We start from the raw sequence: 25,057 nt of genomic DNA on the forward strand, positions 1-25,057 counted from the left end.
TCTTTTGCAAATGCAATACTAAAGGATTTGGGTTTCTCTCTCTCTGTCTTAGATACTATCTCCTTTGTTACAAATCAAGTGACAAACCCCCTGTAAGCCCTGAAACTTGTGCTGCCATCTTGGAAAAAGCCCAGCTTGATAACTGGATACTTGGGAAAACTAAGGTAGTATCTTTGTTCATTAGATGCAGCCCCCGTTGAAATAAATGGTATAAATGACTATACTGATGGATTTGAAAAGAGTTGCCTCTGCTAATACAAGTTGGAATGAGGCTACATCTTGCTGTGGCCAGGGATCTAAGGGCAACATGGTTCCAAAAGCTCCTTGTCCATCTCACAGATCCTTCTATGCCCTACCCACAAAACTACCCAGTGTACCACCTACTGTACATTGGGTACGGTAAGTCTTTCCCTACTGTAATCTTATGGGCTGCAGAGAAGACAGGAAAGATGAAGACAGATCCCTCGTAATTCCGTTTTGGGGCTTTTTTTAAAAAAAAGCAGTATATACATTTTATGAAATAAATAAATTCCACTGGGGCCTGTTAAGGTGTGGCATCCAGTCTCTTGCTGAGGATTACAAATTCACTAACACGAGATATATTGCTCTTATCAATCATGTGTGCATTGCACTTCATAAAACATCACCTTACATTCTCATTCTTTTCTTTGGGCAGGTGGGTGAGTAAAAGGTAGATAAACTAAAAGTTGTCCAGTCTAAAGTCACACATCATGTTGGAGCTGAAGCAGTAACTGAGCCCAGTTCCTTTGATCTCAGCTCCACCTGTATAACTGGGTGCAGCTAAATGCCTTCCTAAAGGAGACCGGCCCATATTCTCTGCCTGCTCCGCCACTACAGTCAGATCCAAGGAGAGGGAAAGTGTGTTGGATAAGTACATTATGTTTTGTTATGATACGGTATGCAAGTTCACATGCATTTCACCCAGCTTGGAATTAAAAGTTATTGTGTTTGTCAGTAGTTCCCCTGTTCTAAGGAGTCCAGGATTGGCAGAGTGATAGAGAAATATATTCCTCAAGAACAAACAGCCATTATTAAGGCAGATCTACAACTGCTTATTTTAAACTCTGGAGAGTCCAACACTGGGGGTGCCATTTATGTATGGAAGGAGTCGTCAGCCTTCTATGTAGTTCTTTCTTCTCTTTTTACCTCCTACAGGTATTTCTCAAATACTATCATGTAGAGCAGCTGAACTTAATGCGAAAGGAGACCATTAACAGGATTGTTTTGATTCAAGCGTATGTCAGAGGGTGGCTTGGTTCAAAGAGATACAAAAAGATAAAGGAGAAAAGGGAAGAAAGTGCAATTAAAATACAAGCAGGTAATGGTTCAATGTAACAAACATAATTATGTGCAAGTATTTGTTCATATAGATGTGAAATAAGAAATTCGGTGTAAAACAGCAGGTGCTCTTTTTGTTGCGGTTGACTGGTTGTTGGATAATATTTTATCTTGTTTTGTTACCTTTATGCTGTTGTTAGTCATCTTGAGTGGCAAATTTTATATTTTAACATATATAATTTTATATATATATTGCATGGTGATGTCAAGAGTCAAGCTCACAGCACCTTGAACTGGTGGCCTGGGGAATATCTGGTGAAGGTTCAGTTGTAGCTGGGGTGGGGTTAATGGGTACACACACACACACACACACACACACACACCCCGAGTTGTGTTCCCACTCCGCGTGGACTATTTTCCAGAAAATTGTATTTTTAATGGCATATAATGGCAGGCCCCATTTAAAGAATGACATGTTATTTTAAGAACAGGAACAATCTAAGCGTAAGACCATCTGAAAATTTCATTGAATTAGACAAGGCAAGTACATCGCGTACCTGGACTTAGAAAAAGCTTTTGACAAAGTACTTCACCAAAGACTTCTGAGTAAGCTTAGCAGTCAAGGAAAAGGGGGTGATGTCCTAGAGGATCAGGAATTGGTTAAGTTGCAGCAAGCACAGAGTAGGAATAAATGGACAGTTCTCTGAATGGAGTGAAATAGAAAGTGGAGTTCCTCAAGGATCAGTATTGGGACCTATTTTCTACAGGCACTGGGTTTGCCACTGTGAGAGCAGGCTGCGGGCCTAGATGGGGCTCTGGTCTGATCCAGTAGGTGGTTCTTATGATTTTATTGTGTTAACGACAAGCGGAACTTCTATCACAACGTATGGAGAATCTGCCCTTTTGATGGTTAATGCTTTCACGCTTTTAATGTGATGGGTGGAACTTTGATCCATTCACCACACTTAAGATTTGCTCCCTATTAAAACTGAATGGGCTTTTGTGTCAAGAGAGTAATACTAATAGTGTGATCCTGAACTTGGAGCACCCTTCCTCAACCTGGTGCTCTCATCAGCCCCAGCTAGTATGTACAGTGGCCACGGTTGGTGAGAGTTGTTGTCCAACAATTTCTAGAGGGTACCAATTTGGGGGAAGGCTGATTTTGAGTATAGAAAACTGTGTTTATATTGATCCAAATGTGCTTTCTTATCATGATCTTGGAATCTGCGTAACATCTCATCTATATAACTGGTTCCGAATGTATTTCTTCTCTGTTTCTACTCTGAGCATGCATCAGTAGTTCAGTGAAAATAATTGCGTCTGCTTAAAAAAGCTTCCACTATCTCTCTTTAGCTTACCGGGGATATGTTACTCGCAAGCAGTATTCAAATACAAAGGCAGCATACAAAATCGAAATGTGCATTACCAAGCTACAGGCTGGCAAGTATTTTTTATAATTTGTAAATAATTCTTGTTGGTTTCGAAAAATAAAAATAAAAACAGCTTAGAGTAAATATACATGACAGTATCTACCGTAGCTGCAGAATGCCTTATATAAAGATCACAGCAAATGATTAAATTATCCAAAAAGAGATGTTACCAGTGTTGTGTGTTTATTTTGCATGAATATCTCCCCTCCAAAGCAAGATATGGGTATTTGGAGGGTCTAAGAGTTGTTTTGAGTGCTCAACGTGGTGCCTTCTAGGTGTTTTGGACTACAACTCCCATCATCCCTGGCCTTTGGCCATGCTAGCTTGGGCTGATGGGAGGTGTAGTCCAACAACATCTGGAGAGCAGCAGGTTGGGGGAGGCTGTAGTATATGAATAGCTCAAATGAATAAACAAATTATTGAGTTATGTTCCTCTTGTAATTTACATCAGCTGCAAGAGGATATTTAATCAGGAGGAAAATTAAGGAAGAAAAGGAAGCAAATTCTAAAGCAGCAACGACAATTCAGAGTCATTACAGGGGATACAGGGAGCGAAGGAGCTTCAAAAGGAAAAGGTACTGTTTGCTTTCTCGTTGTGATTGTTCTGTTAAATTCCGTCTCCTTCTGCAATAAAATATAGTCAGAAAGTAGCAATATATCCTAGACCATGATGAACTGCATTCTTCCGTGCAGACAAGGTGAGATATATCTCATTATATTGTGTTTTGTTTTCAGTAGACGTATCAAAGAAGGGCATGTGATTTCCATTAAAAACACTGGATGCAAATAAATGATATTTGACTGCTAACATTTTATCCACATCTGATTTGTAAAAGGTCTGGTAGCTCTAAGTCTGAATATTGGATTCCTGGCTCCATTTGCTTTAAAACAAGAAAAGGCCTTTCAGCCAGATATTGAGAGCTCAACACAGTCGGTGGCGGAGGGAAGCATGAACAAGAAAATATTGTTGAGTAATCTCCTTACCTAACACTCAAACTAGGGTACAATTAACTGAAACAAATGTTTCTATTCTTTAAAACAGATTCAGGAGCAAAACAGATTCAGGAGCAGATTCCCTGATCTCAGGGAGGTCAGTTGCATACATAACATATGCATTAATTTAAAACAATTGACAAAACACAGTAGAACAAAAAAAAAAATCAAAGGCATTAAGCCGCAATAATTTATTTACCCCCAAATCCTGGAAGAATTAAAAAAAAAGTTTTTGCTTGGTGGTGGAAATGCCATCTGTATCTCCAGGGGGAAGGAGTAACCACAGTTTGTGGTAGGGAGGAAGGGGGAATGGTTTCAGTTCACATCAAAAAGGGAACTTACTTAAGACATGTTTTTTGAACTGATAGGTGGACCAAAACTTAGTTTATCCTTTGAAATTTGTACCTCTCCAAATTTTGAGGTTCAGTTCTCCAGTCAAGTAATGTATACGGAAATGTGTGTACTAGGGCAGGGCTGGGAAACCTCTTTGTGAATGATGCCAACTATCTTTTAAACAATCTGAAATGGCTGGTTTTTTGATGAGCGCCACAACCCCAGAGTCGTTCGTGACTGGACCTAACGGTCGGGGTCCCTTTACCTTTTTACTTTGAGTAGGGGGTATTCTTCATTGTTTCCCCCCCCCCAACGCTCTTTCTTCTTGTAAGCAACAACAAAAAAGGACCCCCAACATTTTCTGTATTGCTATATTGTGTTTAACACTCAATTGGAAGCCGCCCAGAGTGGCTGGGGAAACTCAGCCAGATGGGCGGGGTATAAATAATAAATTATTATTGTTGTTGTTGTTGTTGTTGTTATATTGTTCTCATTTTTAAAATTGCACATATCATATTAACCTTTTAATGCATACATATTGTATCAGGGTCACAATATCTCCTAAATATAATATGTTTCTGTCAGGGAGTCACTTCTTAGGAAGGAACAGGCTGAAAGGGCAGCTACCCCAAGTAAAAAGGAAGAAGAAGATGTACAAATTACAGAGATCGAGAGTAACATGACCATTGGACACAACAAGTCTCCTCCCAGAAGTGAAGAGGAGGCCGCTGTCATCCTTCAGAGCAGCTACCGTGGTTACAGAGAAAGGAAGAAGGTGAAGGAGCAGGGCTTCAAGAATGTGGCCGGGCAGGAACCATCTCAAGAGGAGAACCTCAAACCAGCACCAGAAGCCGAAGCTGGTATGGACCATTGTAAGAAAATGGGAGATGCAGATGAAATGCAAAGCTCTCCTGTAGAGGCTGAGGTCAACGCAACTGTTGAGCTCAAGCCACTGCCTCACACAGAAGAGGAGGCAGCTGTTATCCTCCAGAGTAACTACAGGGGTTACAGAGAACGGAAGAAGTTTAAGGATGAGCAGTGTAAGAAACTGGGAAGTACAGATAAGGGGCAGACCTCACCCCCAGAGGTCCACGTCAGTGCAGCTGCTGTGCCCAAGTCACCACCTCAGACTGAAGAAGATGTACAAATTACAGAGATTGAGAGTAACACAACTGTTGGACACAACAAGTCTCCTCCCCGAAGTGAAGAGGAGGCTGCTGTCATCCTTCAGAGTAGTTACCGCGGTTACAGAGAACGGAAGATGTTCAAGGAGCAGGGCGGCAAGAACGTGGCAGGGCCAGAACCGCCTTCAGAGCAGAACCTCAAACCAGCGCAAGAAGCAGAAGCTGGTGTCGACCAAAAAGGTGCAGCTTCTGTTGTGACTCAGAGCATCTCTGACTTAGATCTGAAGGCACCAGAGGAGAAGGAAGAAGTACTTCCCAGGAAACGGCAGTCTTCTGTGAAACAAAAGCTCCCGGAGGAAGGTGAGAAAAAGGCCATTTCCGACGGCTTGCCTAAGAAAGCATCTATCAGAAAGGCAAGTGAATCGAGCCAGCCAACTCTGCATGGAAGAAGGGGCTCAGAGGTGCAAAGGCCCATTGTTCCCCATGGCAGTCACCTGGAAAGAGGTTCTTTGAAACACAGCCAGCCGCCTCCCTTTGAAAATAAAGCAAGTGTAAGGAAAAGCTCTGCGAGAGGCTCTCAGAAACATATTGAAGCCAGCAAGCAAACCTCAGGAGACAAAGAGAAGGCAGCCTTAGTCATTCAGAGTAATTATCGAGGATACCGAAGGCGAGGACAGCTCAGGAAAGAAGGGAAATTGCCGGGTGGGAACCAAGAGAGAGCACACCATGAGGGGAATGGTGGAGGGAGCAGTCAAAATCCCGGTCCCAATGCAACAATAGCGAGGCAGAGATCCAGCGCTGAGGCTGAGGGATCAAATGATCTTCCGGAAGATGGCCCAGAGAAGGACAAGTCTGATCTGGCGGCATTTTCCAGGCAGGTGAGGAGATTAGAGCTGGGGAACTTTTCCCAATCTGGGGGTTATATTCCATTCTGGGCAGCCTTCTGAGGGCCACATGCCAGTGGCAGGTAGGGCCAGAGGAAAAAGTGGGTAGAGCAATGAATGAGATTTTTACCTTTGTAATGTAGATTTTCTATATCCTCCCACATCCAGAGGTGTATTTAAGGGTTGGTGAAATCAGCTCCTGTTCTGAATTTAAAAAATATGCTTGCTAATAACAATAGTAATGCCTTTGAAAATAGTATGAGTTCAGCAGTAAGGGTTGTTGAGGTTGTCAAGATACCTATCTACAAAAGCAAAATTCTCTCTCTCTCTCTCTCCATCATTGCTTCTCCTGCTCCCATTGCCCAGCATTGATTTGCATTAAAGCTTGGTGTTTTTATTTCTTAGATATCAAAATTATCGGAAGACTATTTGGTGCTGCAGCAGAAGCTGAACGAAATGATTCTGTCCCATCAGCTGAGGCCTGTGATGCTCTCCAAAGACAAGCAAACAAACGGCCACCTCTCTCCTCGTGTGTGCCAGCCTGGTAAAAAATAAATAAATAAACAATCACTCTCAGCATTGAAAGGCAATATTAATCTGACTCAATGGAATATACTCTGCAACTACAGGGAGGGGGAACCTGTAGCCCTACAACTCTCTTCATTCCTGATGCGTCTCCAAGAAATTCTGGAGGGCCACAGGTTCCCTATGCCTGGCTTTAGATTACATGTATGGCTCTCCATGGGACGCAGGTGGCGCTGTGGGTTAAACCACAGAGCCTAGGACTTGCCGATCAGAAGGTCAGTGGTTCGAATCCCCATGACGGGGTAAGCTCCTGTTCCTCAGTTCCTGCTTCTGCCCACCTAGCAGTTCGAAAGCATTTCAAAGTGCAAGTAGATAAATAGGTACCGCTCCGGTGGGAAGGTAAACGGCGTTTCCATGTGCTGCTCTGGTTCACCAGAAGCGGCTTAGTCATTCTGGCCACATGACCCGGAAGCTGTACGCCGGCTCCCTTGGCCAATATAGTGAGATAAGCGCCCCATCCCCAGAGTTGTCCGCGACTGGACCTAATGGTCAGGGGTCCCTTTACTTTTACCTATGGCTCTCCAAGGTGTCAGACATGTGCAATTCACCTGCCCTCTCCTTCTGCATAGCCAGGAGCAGTTTAGTCTGCCTAGTTCAGTTCCATTTTCAGACTTTCTTAGCTTAGCATTACATACAACCCAGCTTCATAATTCATGGATGGAAGTTGATTTGTTTAGCATCAGACCAAAGTCTGCATTGGTTCGTACATGAGAGTAAGCTCAAATTGTCTGAAAGTGCAGCAAAACTTGACAGAAGTCTTCCTTCTGGCCTCAGTGTGCAGAAGGAAATGAAAAGGAAGTGGGGAGGGTGAGAGTCTCTCCGTTTGCTCAGGCCCAAAGAGGCTCCTCTGTTTCCAGTTATCCTATGGTCCGCATTACATGTGGACCAAGCTATGGTGAGGAACAAATACGTGTACAGTTTTGCTGCCACTTAGCAATGCCTTTGCATAATGAAAAGATCCAGTGCCGATGGAAATTGAAGTTTGCATTTTGGTTATCTTAATTACTCTTTGTTTCTGAAACCCATGAGAGCAAAAAGTGAATCAAAAGCTTCTCTTCGTTATTTTGGCAGGACCTTTCACCTTCATCATACTCTATTTGCCGATGACTTTAAGCTTTAATCCGAATTCTAGGATTAAATTTAAAGTGAGGCCTGACAGCATGAGTAATCATTCCCAGCTAATATGGATTAAATGTTCAAAATAATATTTTGGAAAAGTAGCAAATGCCACTTTTCACAGAACACACATGAGAAAGGGATAAGAGAATGCATAGCTAAAACTGCCTTTCCTCTCCTGTCCGTTCACACATGGCAGAAAAGGAAAGAAGGGACTCAAGGTGTTTAATACCTTGAAAACTTGGTGGTGAGAGTTGTGGTCCAAAACCAGTCTGGGAAAGGCTGAATTAGACAGCAAGTCCTACTGAACTCAGTGAGAATCGCATGCGTAGGATTGAACCATTGAGCAGGTACTAAACCAAATTAAATTGCCTGTCTGCTTTCCAGCCTTAGATTAAAGCTACTTAAAGGTGAATATTTTGGTCCAAGTAGCCTTTGGATAGCATTTTTTGATACCCAGTTCATAATGCATGTTCATGAAATCTAAGTCTATTATAATACCAAAAAAAAAATTCTGCTACACACAAAATTTAACTTTTTTCGTAATATGCATTGAATGTATTATTTACCCATCCCTTACCTCATACTTTCTTTTCTTACCCACAATATAGCAAATGAAAATTCTTCTCCTTATCCTTTCAAAACTGCATATAAATAATAATGGAACAAATGTTTCTGAACTGAGCAGCAATTTGATTGGACTCAGGGACAATATGGCCTTCACTGAATAAATGCTCTTGTGAGCAATTTGCTTTTTAAAAAAAGGTCTAGATGCCCTTTTAAAAATATTGTTTTAAATGAGGCTCTTTTTTTGCATTTTTAACCTCCTAAAATGCTACTTTTTCATTTTCTTTATGTACCTGCGGGGTAGTTAGTCATCTTTTCAGCAATAATTTGATTGAGAAGCCTGATATCAAAAGCAATGGTATCTTTTTAAATATATATATTTTTTAAAGTTGTCTTTCATTGCTTTTCTTTGCCCAGCAAAGGCATGGTTTAATTGCTTTTTGGAGTGGAATCGGGAGCAATAATAGCACCTTTCAAGCATTCAATTATTGGCAAAAACAGTATAGGAGCCCCAGAGGCACAAAATCATAGGCATTATGTCTCACGTTCTGTTGCCCTTTGGAAAGGCATTGATGTTCTGAAAGAAGTTTAATTGGCCCATTTTTGGTGTGGTGGGTTAAAACAAATGCATTCAGTGCATGCCTTTGTGGGAGAAAGGGGTAATGAAGTCCTCTGTGAGCACTTCATAGGAACATCCAAAACTGCCTTATACTGGTAGCCAGACCAAAGGACCATCTAGTCTCCCCTGACTTTCAGCAATTCTCTAGGATTTCAGGCAGGGGGAATTCCTAGTCCTTACCTGGAGATGCCAGAGATTGACCCTGGGACCTTCTGCATGCAAAGCAGGTGCTCCAGCACTGAGCTATGGCCTTGAGGGCAAACTTGTCATTATGTTGGGATGGGATTCAATCACACCTTGACACATCCAGGTTGCTCATTTGATTTGGAGCCCTTGTGTGTCCTTAAAAGGTCTGGCTTTGGGCGATAAGGACAAGAGCAGGAAAAAGGTGCACTGTAAAGTGTGAGATAAAGCTTGCTTTGATACAGCAGCATCCAGAGGCGCTAGAACTCACTATAAACACCTCCCACCTCCCTTGTTTTCTTATAATGGAAATGGAACCCACCTGAGAGGTGCTGGGACTGAGATAATAATAACACAAGGTGTGACCGGAAAGTTCGGTGAATGGTCACAGAAGTCGGACAGCGAGAAATATTCAAACATACATACCTTACAGGCTTTCAAAGTAGGCCCCCTCTGATACAATACACCGTTGACAACGTTCATGGAACTGTTGGAAACTTCTGGAGAAGTCCTCTTTCGTACTGCTTTCAGTTCCTTCGTCACAGCAGCTCGGACATGTGAAATGTTGGAAAATCAGTGCCATTTCAGTGCAGATTTCAGTTTTGGAAAAAGAAGGAAATCTGGTGGGGCCAGATCGGGAGAATATGGAGGGTGGGACAACTCAGTAACATTAGTAACGATTTCACACGGAATATGCAATTCTTCCGCCACCATTTGAATGGAGAAATGGCGATCCCACATCAATAACTCACCAACACTGTTGACATTTGCTGCCATTCTGCTCGTCGATGGTCTGCCAGGCTGAGGGTGGTTCAGGCTTCAATGGTTTGCCACCCTTCACAGAAACACTTAAACCACTCATACACTGTCTTTCGAGTTACAGCTTCATCTCCATACACATTTGTGAGCATTTCGTGGGTTTCCGATGCCGATTGCATGTTCAAATATTTCTCGCTATCTGATTTCTGTGACCATTCATCGAACTTTCCAGTCACACCTTGTAATAAATTTTATTGTTCATACCCCACCCATCTGGCTGGGTTTCCCCAGCCACTCTGGGTGGCTTCCAGCAGAATATAACAGCATAATAAAACGTCAGAGGTTAAAAACTTCCCGATACAGGGCTGCCTTCAGATGTCTTCTAAAAGTTGTGTAGTTCTTAATTTCCTTGACATCTGATGGGAGGGCACGCCACAGGGCGGGCGCCGCTGCCGAGAAGTTCCAATGAATTATGGCTGGAAAAAAGCCCTGGCGGCCTCTAACCTTCCCATATCCAACTCCGAATGAATTGCCATTGACTAGTCAGGGTTGTCTAATTGCGCTCCAAGGAAATCAGGATGAATGCTCAATAAACAGCTCACCTGGAAGTGACTTGAGCCCATCCTTTAAGGCCTGACAACTGGGGGCAGCCAGAGTTCCATTCTGCCTCCCAGGTAACAGCAGAGACTTGTTGAGAAGCTGGAAAAACAAGACCTAACTAGCTTAGCTACCCAACTACCTGTTTCAGAATTCCTGAAGACATCGGCAGGGCGCCTTCCCATAATCGTCATTTAAATGCACAAATAGGAAATGTTATTGCAGCTAAAAAGTGAGGGTGGGGACAAGGTTTGGAAGAAGGGGGAAGCTGGGGTAGGGGAGGGAGACTAACGAAATCCATTGTTCTATTGTAATGATGTGAAAACCCTCATAAACTATTGGATTTTTTTTTAAAAAAATGAAAGCACCTTTATCTTAGATTTCTCTGTCATCAGCCCTGAAAATCTGGCTGTGAAGGTGGCAGAATGCATGCTGGGCTCACAGTTGCTCCCTTTGGTTGTTTGAATAAGTGGAGAGATTGAAGTGGACTGTAGGCATCCAGTGCGTGTCATGAGTGCATCAGCCCCAGCCTCCACCACCACCCCACAAATAAATGCTACATAGCTATGTTCTTAAGCAGTACTGAGTGCCATTAGCTTGGGGTTAGTCCTATACTCAACCCAAAAGTAAGCAGCTGTTCTGGAGTGTTTTCTACATGTCCCTGAACACAACCAGGAAACATGCAGGTAGTGTGGGATGCGGGTGGCGCTGTGGTCTAAACCACTGAGCCTCTTGGGCTTGCCGATCGGAAGGTTGGCGGTTCGAATCCCCGTGACAGAGTGAGCCTCTGTTGCTCTGTCCCAGCTCCTGCCAACCTAGCAGTTCAAAAGCACATCAAAGTGCAAGTAGATAAATAGGAAGGTAAGTGGCATTTCCGTGTGCTCTGGCATTCATCATGGTCTTCCATGTGCCAGTAGCGGTTTAGTCATGTTGGCCACATGACACAGAAAGCAGCTTGTGGACAAACGCCAGCTCCCTTGGCCTGAAAGCAAGATGAGCACTGCACCCCATAGTTGCCTTTGACTGGACTTAACCACCCGGGGGTCTTTTACCTTTACCTTTTACAGTAGTTCCAGCACAAGCTGTGTATTCCAACTGATCATCTAGGATGGGGTCAACTGTACAAGTGGAGAAACGATACCAGTCTCCTTTTTTGTTCTGTCTAAACAATATAGTGTGCATTATAACAGTTCCAAAAAGTCACAAATTTGAGCTCTTATTTCATTGCACAGTTGTATTTCCATGTCCCTTCTTTAGTACATTATATATGTATGTACAGAAGAGAGGGCCTTCTTTGTAGTGGCCTCCTGATGGAAGCATGCCTGATGCTGGCATTGTTGTCTTCTCAATGCAAGGTTAAAATAAAACCTTTTTATTTGCCCGCACATATTAGTTTAAGAAAGTTTGACCATGCTAAATGGATTTATTCCTCTTAACCATATTTATTCCTCTTAACCAGTGGTGGGCAGTTTATATTTTTTTAAAAATAATAGCAATACATTCTTTTTTCATTATTAGTGTCCTGTAATATAGAGATTATGATCTATTATGGATTTTTAAAAATATACTGTAATGGGGGGGATGAAGTAATATGTTAGGTGATAACTAGAAACATTGATTATACAATAAATAAAATGGGTATCCTGACCTTTTCTTCATTAATAAAATAAAAATATTTGCTCCCCACAGCAATGATTTTGCTTTTTCAGCTAGTCCATCTATCAGAGACAAAGACCTGCCTCTAAGTGGAGTATGAATTAAAACCAACACATCTTCTTTCCTACCCTTTAGAAAGCAAATACTTTCTTCAAGAATATTTCCTGCTGAATAGCATCCTTGTGGAACCCGTTTCTGATAAAGGCATTAATCAGCAAACGGCAACAACTGCTAATCTTTTGTTTTCCTTTAAATCAGTTGGCATTTCAATTTCCATAATTACTGTAATAGTTCAAGTGATAATTGTACATGTTTCCTTCAACTTCACTTGTTCTGTGTGGCATCTTACAGCTGTGATATGTGAATCCAAAAATAGTACTTTGTATGCCAAACAGGAATGCTTGTCTGCCTCTAGCTATGAATAGGAGCACATTACTCATCTTTGACAACCCACGATGGCTATTGTGTTAACTTTTGATTTTAGCTATATTTCCTGTAGATTATTTTTGTTGGCCACCCAAGGTGAAAGGGTAGCAGGGAAACAAGTTGATGTGTTATGGCTGAGAATTTAATGTTTTTAAATAGCCACTTTAAGGAAGAGGAGGTTTCGGAGCATTGTTGTCCTGTGCTTGGCTGCACAGGGGCACATTTATCAGCACATGGAATTGGTATGACGAGTATTAACATAATATTAACTCTCATAATTTTCCTAGGTCACCATAATCAGTTTAGACCCTGGTGTCTGAAACTTCCATTCATGGTTTGGAACAAAACACAGTTTCCTGTTTCGTCTGAATACAGGGAACCGTGGCTTAAACAAATGTAGTTAACAAGCCAGGATCTCAAACCATTATTTGATATTCCAGTTTGTTAACTGCCTGTGGTTTTCCATAATATATGAAATGGGAAATGGTGGTTTGATTCCAAAGATTAAGAGAACCTTCACATTTTCACCTCCCAGGTACAAAGGAGATGGAAAGGAAAATTTGAGGATGTGGGCCCTGGGACTCACTACAGCATATTCCCATTGCTACTAACCATGATTTGTTGTGATATCTGAATGTGGCCTTAGTCATTACACTGCAACAGCACAAGTGTGTGTGTGTGTGTGTGTGTGTGTCCCAATGAAAGAGTTTTAAGTGAGATTCTAATCTAGCACTGACTATCTACTTTAAATTAAAGACTCTGGCTCATATTTGCTTTCAGTGTAGTAAAATTAATTAATTGCATTGAAATTTCATTGTCTAAGGTAAATTGACTACACCTTGGTTTAGAAAAGCGCCATTGTTCTTCAAAAGGCAAAATGTTAAGAGATAATTGTCCATTCATTAAATTAGGCACCGTCTGCATTCCAGATAAGAAGCTAGAACAATAAATGTAATCATTACTCAACTACATTGTAAATTAACATTATTCCTTCTGGTCCTCCAATATATCAGTGACCTTTCCAAGGCTGCATTTATCACACATAACAAAGAAAAAGTTATACAGCTAATTTTGCTAGTGCTTACACTGATGTATTGCTGATCATTTTGATTATAAATGCTTGTGCCACTTTCTTAATTAAAATGGTATTATGGTGGTGGGTGAATAGCATTTTCCTTACCACCAGGGATGAAAGCTTCTGTGAAGCATAAGAGAGAAAATACTTCCTTTTCCTATCCATATAGGTCAAACCAAGGTGAACGCAGCAAAGAGCTTGGGTGCCATTCATATGAGCATGTCGCATTAAGATGGTGTAACTTCAGTTGGGCAAAGGGGACGATTGTCCCAGGCACAATCCAGACTGAAGATTGGGTCCAACACTAGTTATGCTCACAGCAGAGCCGTTGAAATTAATGGACATGACTACCTTAGGTCCATGAATTTCAGTGGGTCTACTTTGAGTAGAACATAGCTGACTACAACCCAATATTGCAACATTAAAGAAGCAGAGGACCTTTGGGTCTGAAATTTCAGCGGCGCCCTTTGCAATGCTAAATTTTGGCACCACCACAACCACCTCTTGCCTTCCATTCTACATCATAGTTGCACACACACACACCCAAGACGCCACACCCAGTGCGGTCAAACCTGTTGCGCTCCCCTAAATGTGTCTCTGCTTGAAGGTCTTGTAACTGTATCCTAGTCATTGGAGGTTTCTGTCCCTCTCTTATACATTAATGCTAAAACTCAGGGTCATGCCATAAAGCTGAATGACGGAAAACAAATAAAAGTATTTGCTTACACAGTGCACAGTTAAACATTTTCTCCCACAGGGTATAGCGATGGCATACCCCATAGGTGCCCCTGGAAAACCAGGACACCCTGTTTTTTATTGCGAGAGAACGGCAGCCATTATGGTTGTTGTGATCTCGAGCGATTTCCTCCCCGAGAAAAACACTTTTTTGGGGGGGGGAGCACAACTCCAGTGTCCCAAAATGCACAGATGAGAATGACAAGATGGATAATCAGAGAGACACTCACATCCTGCTTGCACACTTCCCAAAGAGATCTGTTTGGCCACTGTAAGAAGAGGACGTGATTCGTTGGGCCTTTGCCATTATCCAGCCTGCCTCTTATGTTCCTAGGTGATAAGACTCTGTTTGGGCAATACCAGTTCAGTCTGCGGATGTGGAGGGAGGTGTCACATGAATGTGTGATCCTCCATAGAAGAAGAACATCCCCTCTGCATAAAACAAACTAGACACCAAAGAGCAATCCGTGAGCTGAGCCTTGTCCCTGACATGCTGCTTTCCTATGTGTATAGATGTCTTGGAGATTGTTCCGGTGTAAATACCAACACCTGTGGCCTGAAGTGACATGTCCCAGACACAGGCTTGCCACCTCTAAAAGAATTAGGTTTATCTTTGCAATTATAAATAAATGCTAAACTCTGTAATATTTCCTTTTCAGATCTGAATGTATATTTCCAGGTGTAAATGAAAAGCTAAATAGCAGTCTCTGAGAGGCTTAGATTGGGCAAGACCAGGCAGAATAGCAGTCTGGGAGGTTACCAGCTATTGAAAACTGCTTGAAGTATATGAGTGGAAATTGGAGTGTATGGCTGTAGCTGATTGGAAAGGAACAGTGTCCAGGTCTTACTCCTTTGCACTGAGATATTATAATGTCAAGAGCTATAAATGCGAATGCACACCACCTTTTTTTTTTTTTTTTGGAAACTCATCAGATTTTTAAATATGCATTAATTCAGTTTTCTGCTTTATTAACTTTTTAAACCACTGTATTAAAGAGAGGGAGAAAATGCTCTCTCAAGGCAAGAGTGCCTTCTGAATACACACTCTAAATGTTGTACTTTGGGGTTGAAGAAGTGTATCAGCAAATTCAGAGAATTCTGAAGGATAGCTGTGTTTTGGTTTGTGTACCGTTTCAGGAAGAGTGAATTAAGTAAGGTCACATTAAAACACAGACCAATTTCTTACCCTTTCCTAACCTTGAGGTGTCTGGCTAGCTGCTTCCAGTTTACAAAAGCTTCTGTCCCTGTTTGTCTTGAGGGCATAAGTCAAGTCACGGGTTATTTGTGGATTTGCTGAACATGTAGAACCCCTAAACATAAGCTGAGATAGTTGTTGCAGCGTGTGCACATGACTGAGTTTGCTCCAGAAGCAATATAAGAACATATAAGAATTTTCCACCTGTGCCATCTTTTTAATTCTTTTTAATGTCGTAATAGCAGCCATGGGAAACAATGATATGAGACAGCCATTTTCTGTAGGTTTTGATGGTGTTAGCAGATCTTGGAAATATGCACTGCCATTCTTTAAAGGGCTTGATGTATCTCAAAGTATTTCATAGAATCGTAGGACTGTAGATTTGGAAGGGACCCTGAGGATCATCTAGTCCAAACCCCTTCAATGCAGGAATCCTGCCCACATTTCTCTTGTGTAAAATAAAGGTATTTTCCTCTCTTGCAGTTGCTTCCAAATCAGAGGATGCTCACTCTGTGCAAAGGAGCCCAAGGAGGCCCCAGAAACCGAAGACACTAAACAACCCCGAAGACTCGACATATTACACTCTCATACATGTAAGCATTACTGTCAAACGATATGGCTAAAATCTGCCCCTTTAGCTTGTAGTTGAATGAGCAGCTCTAATTCAAGACTAATATTGGTGAGTTGAATGTTGGTGTGATGTATGTTCTTCCAAGGTCAATCCTCAAAACTCAGGCCTTCAAAGGCTTAGATATGTACCCCGAAACCAGAATGTTCATTGCAATTCCACATTTTGGAATCCCATTGTTTCTGAGCATCTGCACCAAGGCAGCATCGTAGTGCTGCAGCTTATTTTCTCAAAGTGAAAGGTAATCGCAAAAGGGGAGGACTGAGGTCAACTATCTGCCACAGCTTTCCAAATCTGACCCTTCTGCTGCTTAAAAGAGGAAAGGGGAGGGGGGACGGTGATCAGATATGTCAGAAGGAAATGGAAAAAGCTGTTTTGTAGGTTCCTCTTAAGAGCAATTAAGCCCACTTGCTAGAGGCGCATGCATACTATTGACCTACTTAGCAGCAGGTGACAGAATACATTTGCTTAGTCAGGCTGCCGCTGTTGCTGGTGCTCAAAAGTACAGCAGAGGAATTGGAAGAAGAGGAGAGCAAAACAAGGGTGGAACTAGATGTTCTGGAGCAGCCACTGTTTCACGTATCTTTGCTCCCTCTTTTTCACCCATCTGTGATGATAAATGCATGATGCTGTGACGTCCTTGCCCTGTTTGTTTCTCCTCCACACCACTGGGAGACAATGATGTAAGCCAAGGGCATGAGATGAAAGGCACAGTGATGTATCCTGTGGCATCATATCCTGTGACATAATAGGCATTGAGGGAGGGAGGGAGGGAGGGAGGGAGGGAGGGAGGTGGACATGCTCCATGTCTGTTACAATGGCATGGTTTGTGTGTCACGTTAAGCCCAAACCATGGCTTAGCATGCTGCTCCTGGACAAGACATCACAGCTGCTTCACTCCTCCCAAATCATTTTGCCTCTACCCCGCACTGAGCTAAGCCAATGATATGGCTTAACATGGCATCCAAAGCCAGACTCTTCAGCATACAGTGGTTAAGAAATATATTGCATAAAAGTAATAATGACGATGGTTTAAAAGCTTTTGAGGATAAGAGGACATTACAATTGTCCAAGAATTGATGTTTCACCAGGTACATCTTCTCAAATGCCACTGCGTTTGCATGCTTCAGTATTTCACCATAGCAGTTAGTGTGGCTTACAAAAAAAATTGTGACATCTCTGAAATATAGACAGTGTGGTTGGGCTGGAGGGTTAGGTCAATCCATCTGTGAATCTTAAATCAGTTTTTTTAAAAAATGAAATCACAGAGAACTCCCTCAAGTTTCAGGAGTGGCATGGAAGAGTCTGTAACCTGAAGGAGGAGAAGGAGTGGGTGGCAGAGGGAAGGGGATGAGATCATGATGCACATCTTTGGGTCACAGAAAAGGACCATAAATTAACATTTGTACAGACTATATGATCATAGTTATAACCACTCCAAAATTTGTGTTTTCAGAAATCAGTCCAGGATGAAAAGCGGAAACCAAGAAAAAACAGGTAGCTTTTCTTGTTGCTTCAGAAAGGCACAATTGTATGTTGGTGTGACAACTAGGGGGAATTGTTAATTGATATTTAAGGAAAGGAATGTTGTTATGTGATCATTGCTGAAGACAAACATTTGCAGGGTCGAATTCTTGCCTTTTGATTAGGACAAAATTTGTTACTGAATTCTGAACATTGGTTTATTTATGCATCCCATCTACTTGCCCCAGGGAGACTGTGAAACACGTGAACAGGAAACCAATTTTTTTAAAAAATAAAAATAAATTGTGGGGGATAAGGATAGACAAGCATAATCTAGTCATGGCCAAGGTGCAGGCCTTTGGGAAAGCCTAAACGACTCATTTGTTCTCTGTTGCGTTTGCTTAAATAATTTTTATTGGGTTTCTGAATTGAATTGGTTTTAGCTGTAATATTTAATGGAGTTTAGTATTTTACTGAATGTTTCTCAGTGCCATGTGAATGTTTCTCAGTGCCAGTGAATGTTTCTCAGTGCCATGGCTGATTCCATTAGTGGTTATCACAGTTTTGAGGTGGGGGGGTTCTTTTGATGTTGCTGTTACCAATGTTAATATATTCTATGGAACATCCGCCCCCTTGAGAGTGTTTTGACGCTCAAACGAGGCCTATCAGTGTTTAAAATAAATAAAATTAAATCACAGTTTCACTGTGGCATCACACACCTAGCTGTAAATTAGGTTAGTTTTTTAAAAAAAATCAAAGAAAATGCTTAACAAACAAAAATATTGATGATCCTTAAATGTCCATATTTTCATTTACAATCTTTATACATGTTACATTTTCTCCTCTAAGGCTAACAGCATTTGAGGGGGCAGGGGATTTGACCCACAACGAAGGCACAGGGGGGAACATTGGGTCTTTGCCTCCTCGCCCCACTGCCATCAGCCATACTCCTCATGGCTGCCTTTGAAGAAGCATGTTACGTTAGGGATTCCTGTCAGGAAACTCCAGTGTTTAGCAGTGTTGGAGGTTGTATGCCTCTGAATACCTGTTGCTGAGAATCACAATCTATTCTTGCAGTCATGTCCTGCTTACAAGCTTCCCACTATGAGAACAAGATGTTCAAGTAGACAGACCTTTGGCTTCATCCAAGAGGGCTTTTTAATATTCTTTTCCAGGGACAGACCCAGTTTTACAGAAGCCGTCCTGGTTTCTGATTTGATCCCAGAACACCCCACTTTTCCTTAAGGTAAAGGTAAAGGGACCCCTGACCATTAGGTCCAGTCGCAGATGACTCTGGGTTGCAGTCCTCATCTCGCTTTATTGGCTGAGAGAGCCAGCGTACAGCTTCCGGGTCATGTGGCCAGTATGACTAAGCTGCTTCTGGCGAACCAGAGCAGTGCACAGAAACGCCGTTTACCTTCCCACTGGAGTGGTACCTATTTATCTACTTGCACTTTGATGTGCTTTTGAACAGCTAGGTTGGCAGGAGCAGGGACCGAGCAACGGGAGCTCATCCCATTGTGGGGATTCGAAATGCCGACCTTCCGATCAGCAAGCCCAAGGCGCTGTGGTTTAGACCACAGCGCCACCCACTTCCACTTTTCCTTAGGGCATCCTTATTTTCATTGGAGATATGTTGTGGGGTATGTAACATGTAGTGTGGTCTCTTTGCCGTCAGACTGACTAAAGCCCTCATCACCCTCTTGCAGCCAGTTGAAGGGTTCCTCTAACTGTGCAAACACCAGCACGCCTTTCACTTTGCTGTGGTCTCCAGTACCGTCCACCAAGATCTACCAATAATTTACAGAAAATAAAATAAAAATCAGTGGCATGGATTGTGGCAGGAGGTGCTGTACATGAATCGAATCCTTTTATTTTATAAGCGCTCTCCGGCCCTGTGCTGAAACAGTTAAACATATAGATGGTGATTATCTCTGTGCTCCTTATTGATCAGCCTAAGGCATTCATTCATTTCTGAGCCTGACTTGCCTCTGATAATGTCACATTTTCACTGATACCACAAAATGCTGAATTTCAATGCCTTGCAGCCTTGGCTTAGCAGAAGCCTTGCCTACGAAATTGCAAAGTGGAGTGCATTTTGGTGTTAAATGCATAAATCCTTAGAAATAGGGGCTTATAAAGGGAGTTCTAATACAGCCCTAATTATATCAGTAAGAGTAGCATTGCGGAAAATTGCCCAATAATTGTAGAGCCTTTCAGTCCTGGTACAGCGCTGAAGTACACCCAGCGCAGATTTTCTGTATACCTTCCAAAAGACCCCATCTCTGGCAACAGCAGTGGGTGTTTTAAATGACCAGTGTTTTGCTTTTCTATCCTGCAGTAAGACTTGGGGGAGCAATTTTTTATTCAGAATTCTGAGGATTCCCATTGCATCTGTCTGGAACTCAAGGACTACATTTTTTAGGCACTATATAATTTATGGAGTGTTTTCTAATAACTGTCCTTAAGCCTAGCAATGCACAAAGACTGAATAATGACCTCAGGTCCATTTCCCACAGATACTAATTTCTATGTTTGTATGTCCCAGAAAAGTGTTACATACAGAATGAGTAAAATAATGTGAGATGTTTTTATTGGATCAGACCTTCTGCAGGATGTAGAAGTTTACCCAGCCTTTCAGCGTTGTTAGAAGATGGTCATTAAAAAATATCTGGTAGAAAAACATATTTCCATCATAAGGATGTTTGACTGTTCAATGCAGAGATGACAGACAGATCGCTCCAAGTCTTGTTCCTGCCCATTTTCGCTTTGGACACAAAGGGATCCATTTCCTCATTAATAGTAGATTCTGCTGCCCCCTCCCAAATTCAAATCTGTATGGATATAATTAAAAGTAGATGCTCACAAACGGGCTTTCAAAGCCTTTTAAAAACATGATGCCCCTGCCCCCATTATCAATAAACATGCATATTATCCCACTGCCGATTTTTGAATGAATACTGTACTTTGTAGACCATATAAGGTATGTGATGTGGCTCTTTAAGTAGCTGATAAAAAACAATGGCTGCAGCTTTACATTTATATTGAAAAGCATTTTTCTAGCTGTCTGTTGTTGTACTCCGCTGTTGCTTTGCAGATCTATTCCAACCAAGGTATGACATTTCCATTGTATTCTTATAATAATAATTTCTTCTCTTTTCCATATAGGAAGTTATATTTGTTGCTTAACAATTATATTATATTCCAATTCCACAAAACTAGTGACTTCCTGCTCACCTGACATCGAAGTTCATAACCCAAATTACATACAATTGCACCTTAAGGTTCTGTCTTATCTAATTTCATCCTCTCTAATGTGTTTCTTAATATATTCTGCTATTTTCTTACACTTCAAACCCCGTTGTGGTCTTCACATATGGGAAATAACTTTTTATATAGACTAGAAAGGGTTTCCAGCCTTCTTTAAAAGATTCTAAATGTGTATCTTTTATCAGTGCCATCAATTTTCCCATCTCTGCATATTCCAAGATATGACATCTCCATTGCGGAATGTCTTTTGACTGTATAAGATGACACAGAATAGGAATTTACCATATTGTTTGTTTGTTTGTTTGTTTGTTTTAGTCTGGGCAAGATACTAGATGTAGAAGATCCCTATTACCAAGAATTTTCATCCACTGATTTAATCTCGAATGCAAGTAATACCTGCACACGAGAAAAGACACCGCCAACAGAGCCCAGAACTGAGACATTAAGCGTTAGTGAAGGGTAAGTTATACCAAACAATTGTCAAGCACTTTAAAATTCCACTGAATTAAATGGGACCTATCCTCAAGTCTTCCAGTGAAATCAGTAGTTTAGTTGCTTAGCTTCAACTGGATCATGCAGATTATCCAGAAGGAACTACAGACAGCTTAATTTGCAAATGTGTATATTGTATTTTATCTAAACTATTTCCATCCTGTTTTTCTGAGGTACACACAAGTTAGCTCATCACAATGTTATTCAAAGACACTTATAGATATGGATTGTATACTGAGTTCACATTAGCATCAGGAGGCTTCAGGCCAAGACTAAACTGTTCCCTTTATTTCAGTGAGGTCTAAGCTCCGCTTAACTGGTCTCGAACTATACTTTATACAGCAAAAATCAATATTAAAAGGTAGACCCAGGCTGCAGTCCTTTGCACCTTTGTACATTCGGGTCTTGCATCCATGTAAACAGACTGCATGACTGAAAGCAAGGATGTAAGAAAGCATTGTTTTCCATTCTGTCCTAAATTCATAGCATGCAGCGCTGTTTCTCTTCCATTGCAGTTCAACTTATGCCAAAAGGTGAATTATTCATCTTGCTCTCTGCTGTGGCAGTATTATATAACTTTTGTAATTCATCACATTATTCCACCCCAATCATTTCCATGCAAAGGAATCACAATGCAAAGGGGGAAATAAAAGTAATAAATTACGTATTGTTTGTGAACTGAAAGCAACAGCAAATACCAATTGCATTCACTGGATTGATTTCCATTCTGGCCATGGAATGAATAAGCAAACATTGGCCTTTTCCATTCCTGTTTTCATCAGAGTTCTCTGACATGCCTAATCAAAAGTCACAGTGGCACAAGCCACGAGCCATGTTCACAGCAGGAGCCAGGCCTTTCTAGTGCTCTCTTTCAGCCTGTCCGAAGACTTTTGTGAACCAAGAAGCCTTAGGCTCTTGAACTGGAACTCAGAGGTGAAGAGAAATAAATGCATGTCCATAGGACAGTCACTTGAAAAGGCCCCATTCACAGTGAAAGAGAGAGAAGGGAGGGAGGGAGGGAGGGAGGGAGGGAGGGAGGGAAGGAAGGAAGGAAGGAAGGAAGGAAGGAAGGAAGGAAGGAAGGAAGGAAGGAAAAGAAAAAAGATCTGGAGTATGGTGCTCCAGTCATCATTGGGTGTGGATACTGCTGAATGGGTCCCAGCTATGGGCAACCCTCTAAAGCTCCACCCACCTTGATGCCCTCCCATACAAAGCAAGCCAAAAGTGAGAGGTTAGGGCATGGGTAGGCAAACTAAGGCCCGGGGGCTGGATCTGGCCCAATCACCTTCTAAATCCGGCCCACGGATGGTCCAGGAATCAGCATGTTTTTACATGAGTAGAATGTGTCCTTTTATTAAAAATGCATATCTGGGTTATTTGTGGGGCATAGGAATTCGTTCTTCCTTTCTTTTTTCTAAATATAGTCCGGCCCCCCACAAGGTCTGAGGGACAGTGGACCAGCCCCCTGCCGAAAAAGTTTGCTGACCCCTGGGTTAGGGTGATGTCAGCAGTATCCAGGGTCCCTCTTCTACGTGAGGTTTTGTGGATGAATTGTGAGTCTGGGCCCTGGGCGAGAGCCAGAGTAGATGGGTTGAGTCCTGACTGAGTGCCAGAAGGCCGAGAAGGGAAGTGTATCAGAAAGAGAATGAATTGATACTGGTCTATATTTATTAGAAATGTGTGTGAATGTAACTGTGTTTCTTGTTGTTTAACTTGTCTTTTGTTGATTTACATTTCTGCACCCTGCTTAGAGATATTTTTTATATATTAAGCAGTACAGAAATGGTCTAATTAAAATAAATAAAAAGAAATATATAGAATCATAGAAGAGTTGGAAGAGACCACAAGGGCCATCGAGTCCAACCCCCTGCCAAGCAGGAAACACCATCAGAGCACTCCTGACATATGGTTGTCAAGCCTCTGCTTAAAGACCTCCAAAGTAGGAGACTCCACCACACTCCTTGGCAGCAAATTCCACTGTCGAACAGCTCTTACTGTCAGGAAGTTCTTCCTAAGGTTTAGGTGGAATCTTCTTTCTTGTAGTTTGGATCCATTGCTCCGTGTCCGCTTCTCTGGAGCAGCAGAAAACAACCTTTCTCCCTCCTCTATATGACATCCTTTTATATATATGGTGAGAGGTGCTCTCTAATATCTTGGTTTCCTCCAAGAGCACCTGGATCTGGTCCATAAAGTCTTACATTTCTTATGGTTTAGCATAGTTGGGGCTAAGAAGACAGATAACACAGCTGCTGAATCGTACCAAGAGGATCATTCCCTGCTGATTCAACATTTTCACTGCACCCTGCTTTAGTTCCCAGCTTTTATGTGATGTCTCTCTCACTGCATACATTGTGCAGTTTCCACCTGCTGCAAAAGGGGGCTGGGAGGGAGAGGGAGAGTGAAACAGCTGCAGGGAGGAGAGGGGTGAGGTTTTGGTTTGTTTTATTGCCAAAGGTCAAGGTTCAGTAGTTGATTAACAAAGTTTTCCAAAGTAAATGTGTTGATTTCTTATTGCAAAAGCACTTCTGTTTCCCTTCTTCCTAGGCCAAGGGTCACAGAGACTCCAGTGGAAGAGAGCAAAAGCAAGGATAATCCTTATGACTACCAAAAATTGTTACGGAAGACCTCTCAGCGCCGGCGCCTTATCCAGCAGTATTAGCTGCTGCTGCTGCTGCTGTTATTTGGTTTTCATCAGCATAAGCTTCTCCTCCTTTTTTTTGTATGGTTTTATACTGTGTCCTTTTCTTTTTAATCTCTTCCCCCACCCCGCAATTCTCTCTGGCATTTTAAATCAACTGTGTGCTTACGTTTGTGGACACAGAAGATTGTAGCGCCTTACAGGGAAAGATGTCAGGGTTTACAGAGAACTGTAAATTGTTAGGTGGGGTTTTTTTAAAAAAAAAAAAATGTAAATGTGTGAAAAATTATTTTATTAGTATGCTGTAACTTATTAAAAGTCTAGATAACTGAAAAAGCAAATCATTGTTCTCTTCTCTTTTTCTCCCCTATCATTTTTCTACAGTGAAAACTGAATTGTGGGTCTTCCTTTAGACTAGGTTTGTCTGCTGACCTTTGAAACTCTCAGGCACATTATATCTTGTTAAAATGGAGCTATTTCAATTCACGCAAATACATAAACAAAAAGCAAACCATAAACATCTGGTACAATTTAACAAGGAACCAACTTGAGCCAGCTTTCGGCATACTGAGTACCCATTCATACCCAAAAAAACAGGAAATGCAAAGTGTGTTTGATAGCAAAATTCTGCCAGAAGGATTCCGTGGGAAGAAGGCAAAACACCATTCAGTTTGTTAAGGGTTGTAGGTAGACATGTGTTCCTGCTTTTTCTCGCTTCTAATCCATTTGGTATAGATCCAGATTCTCCTGAACACCATTAGTCTTTGTTGGGATTCACAATGGTTAGGGAAATATGAATTGGTTTATTTCCTGCCGGTTACTTTGGGCAGAAGAGAGAGAAACAGATTCTTCAATAATTTCACCTATTTTGAAACAAATGGAAATATTGAATGCTGCTAGCATTCCAGTTTCTGCACCAGTGATTTATAATTGACTGGTAGGTTCTTCACAGAGGGGAAGAGACAGTGACTCCCATTTTCAAACCAGAT

The 25,057-nt window shown here is 41.8% G+C and overlaps 1 protein-coding gene across 2 annotated transcripts in view; it reads left to right on the forward strand.

Moving 5' to 3' along the window:
- MYO3A (myosin IIIA) overlaps window positions 1-24,381 on the forward strand; it is a 100,688-nt gene extending 76,307 nt beyond the window's left edge. For both annotated transcript variants that reach the window (XM_081163134.1, XM_081163135.1), the window contains 10 exons: window positions 53-164; window positions 1,177-1,339; window positions 2,653-2,739; window positions 3,181-3,304; window positions 4,641-6,057; window positions 6,469-6,607; window positions 16,060-16,169; window positions 17,661-17,701; window positions 21,254-21,397; window positions 23,975-24,381. In XM_081163134.1, coding sequence (XP_081019260.1) covers window positions 53-164; window positions 1,177-1,339; window positions 2,653-2,739; window positions 3,181-3,304; window positions 4,641-6,057; window positions 6,469-6,607; window positions 16,060-16,169; window positions 17,661-17,701; window positions 21,254-21,397; window positions 23,975-24,089 — 2,452 coding nt within the window. In that variant the 3' untranslated portion in view covers window positions 24,090-24,381. The remainder of the gene's footprint in view (window positions 1-52; window positions 165-1,176; window positions 1,340-2,652; window positions 2,740-3,180; window positions 3,305-4,640; window positions 6,058-6,468; window positions 6,608-16,059; window positions 16,170-17,660; window positions 17,702-21,253; window positions 21,398-23,974) is intronic.
- The last annotated feature ends 676 nt before the right edge of the window (window positions 24,382-25,057 follow it).

The sequence above is a fragment of the Podarcis bocagei genome, assembly GCF_964188305.1.
Source record: "Podarcis bocagei genome assembly, chromosome: 12".
In the NCBI taxonomy this organism is placed as follows: domain Eukaryota; kingdom Metazoa; phylum Chordata; class Lepidosauria; order Squamata; family Lacertidae; genus Podarcis; species Podarcis bocagei.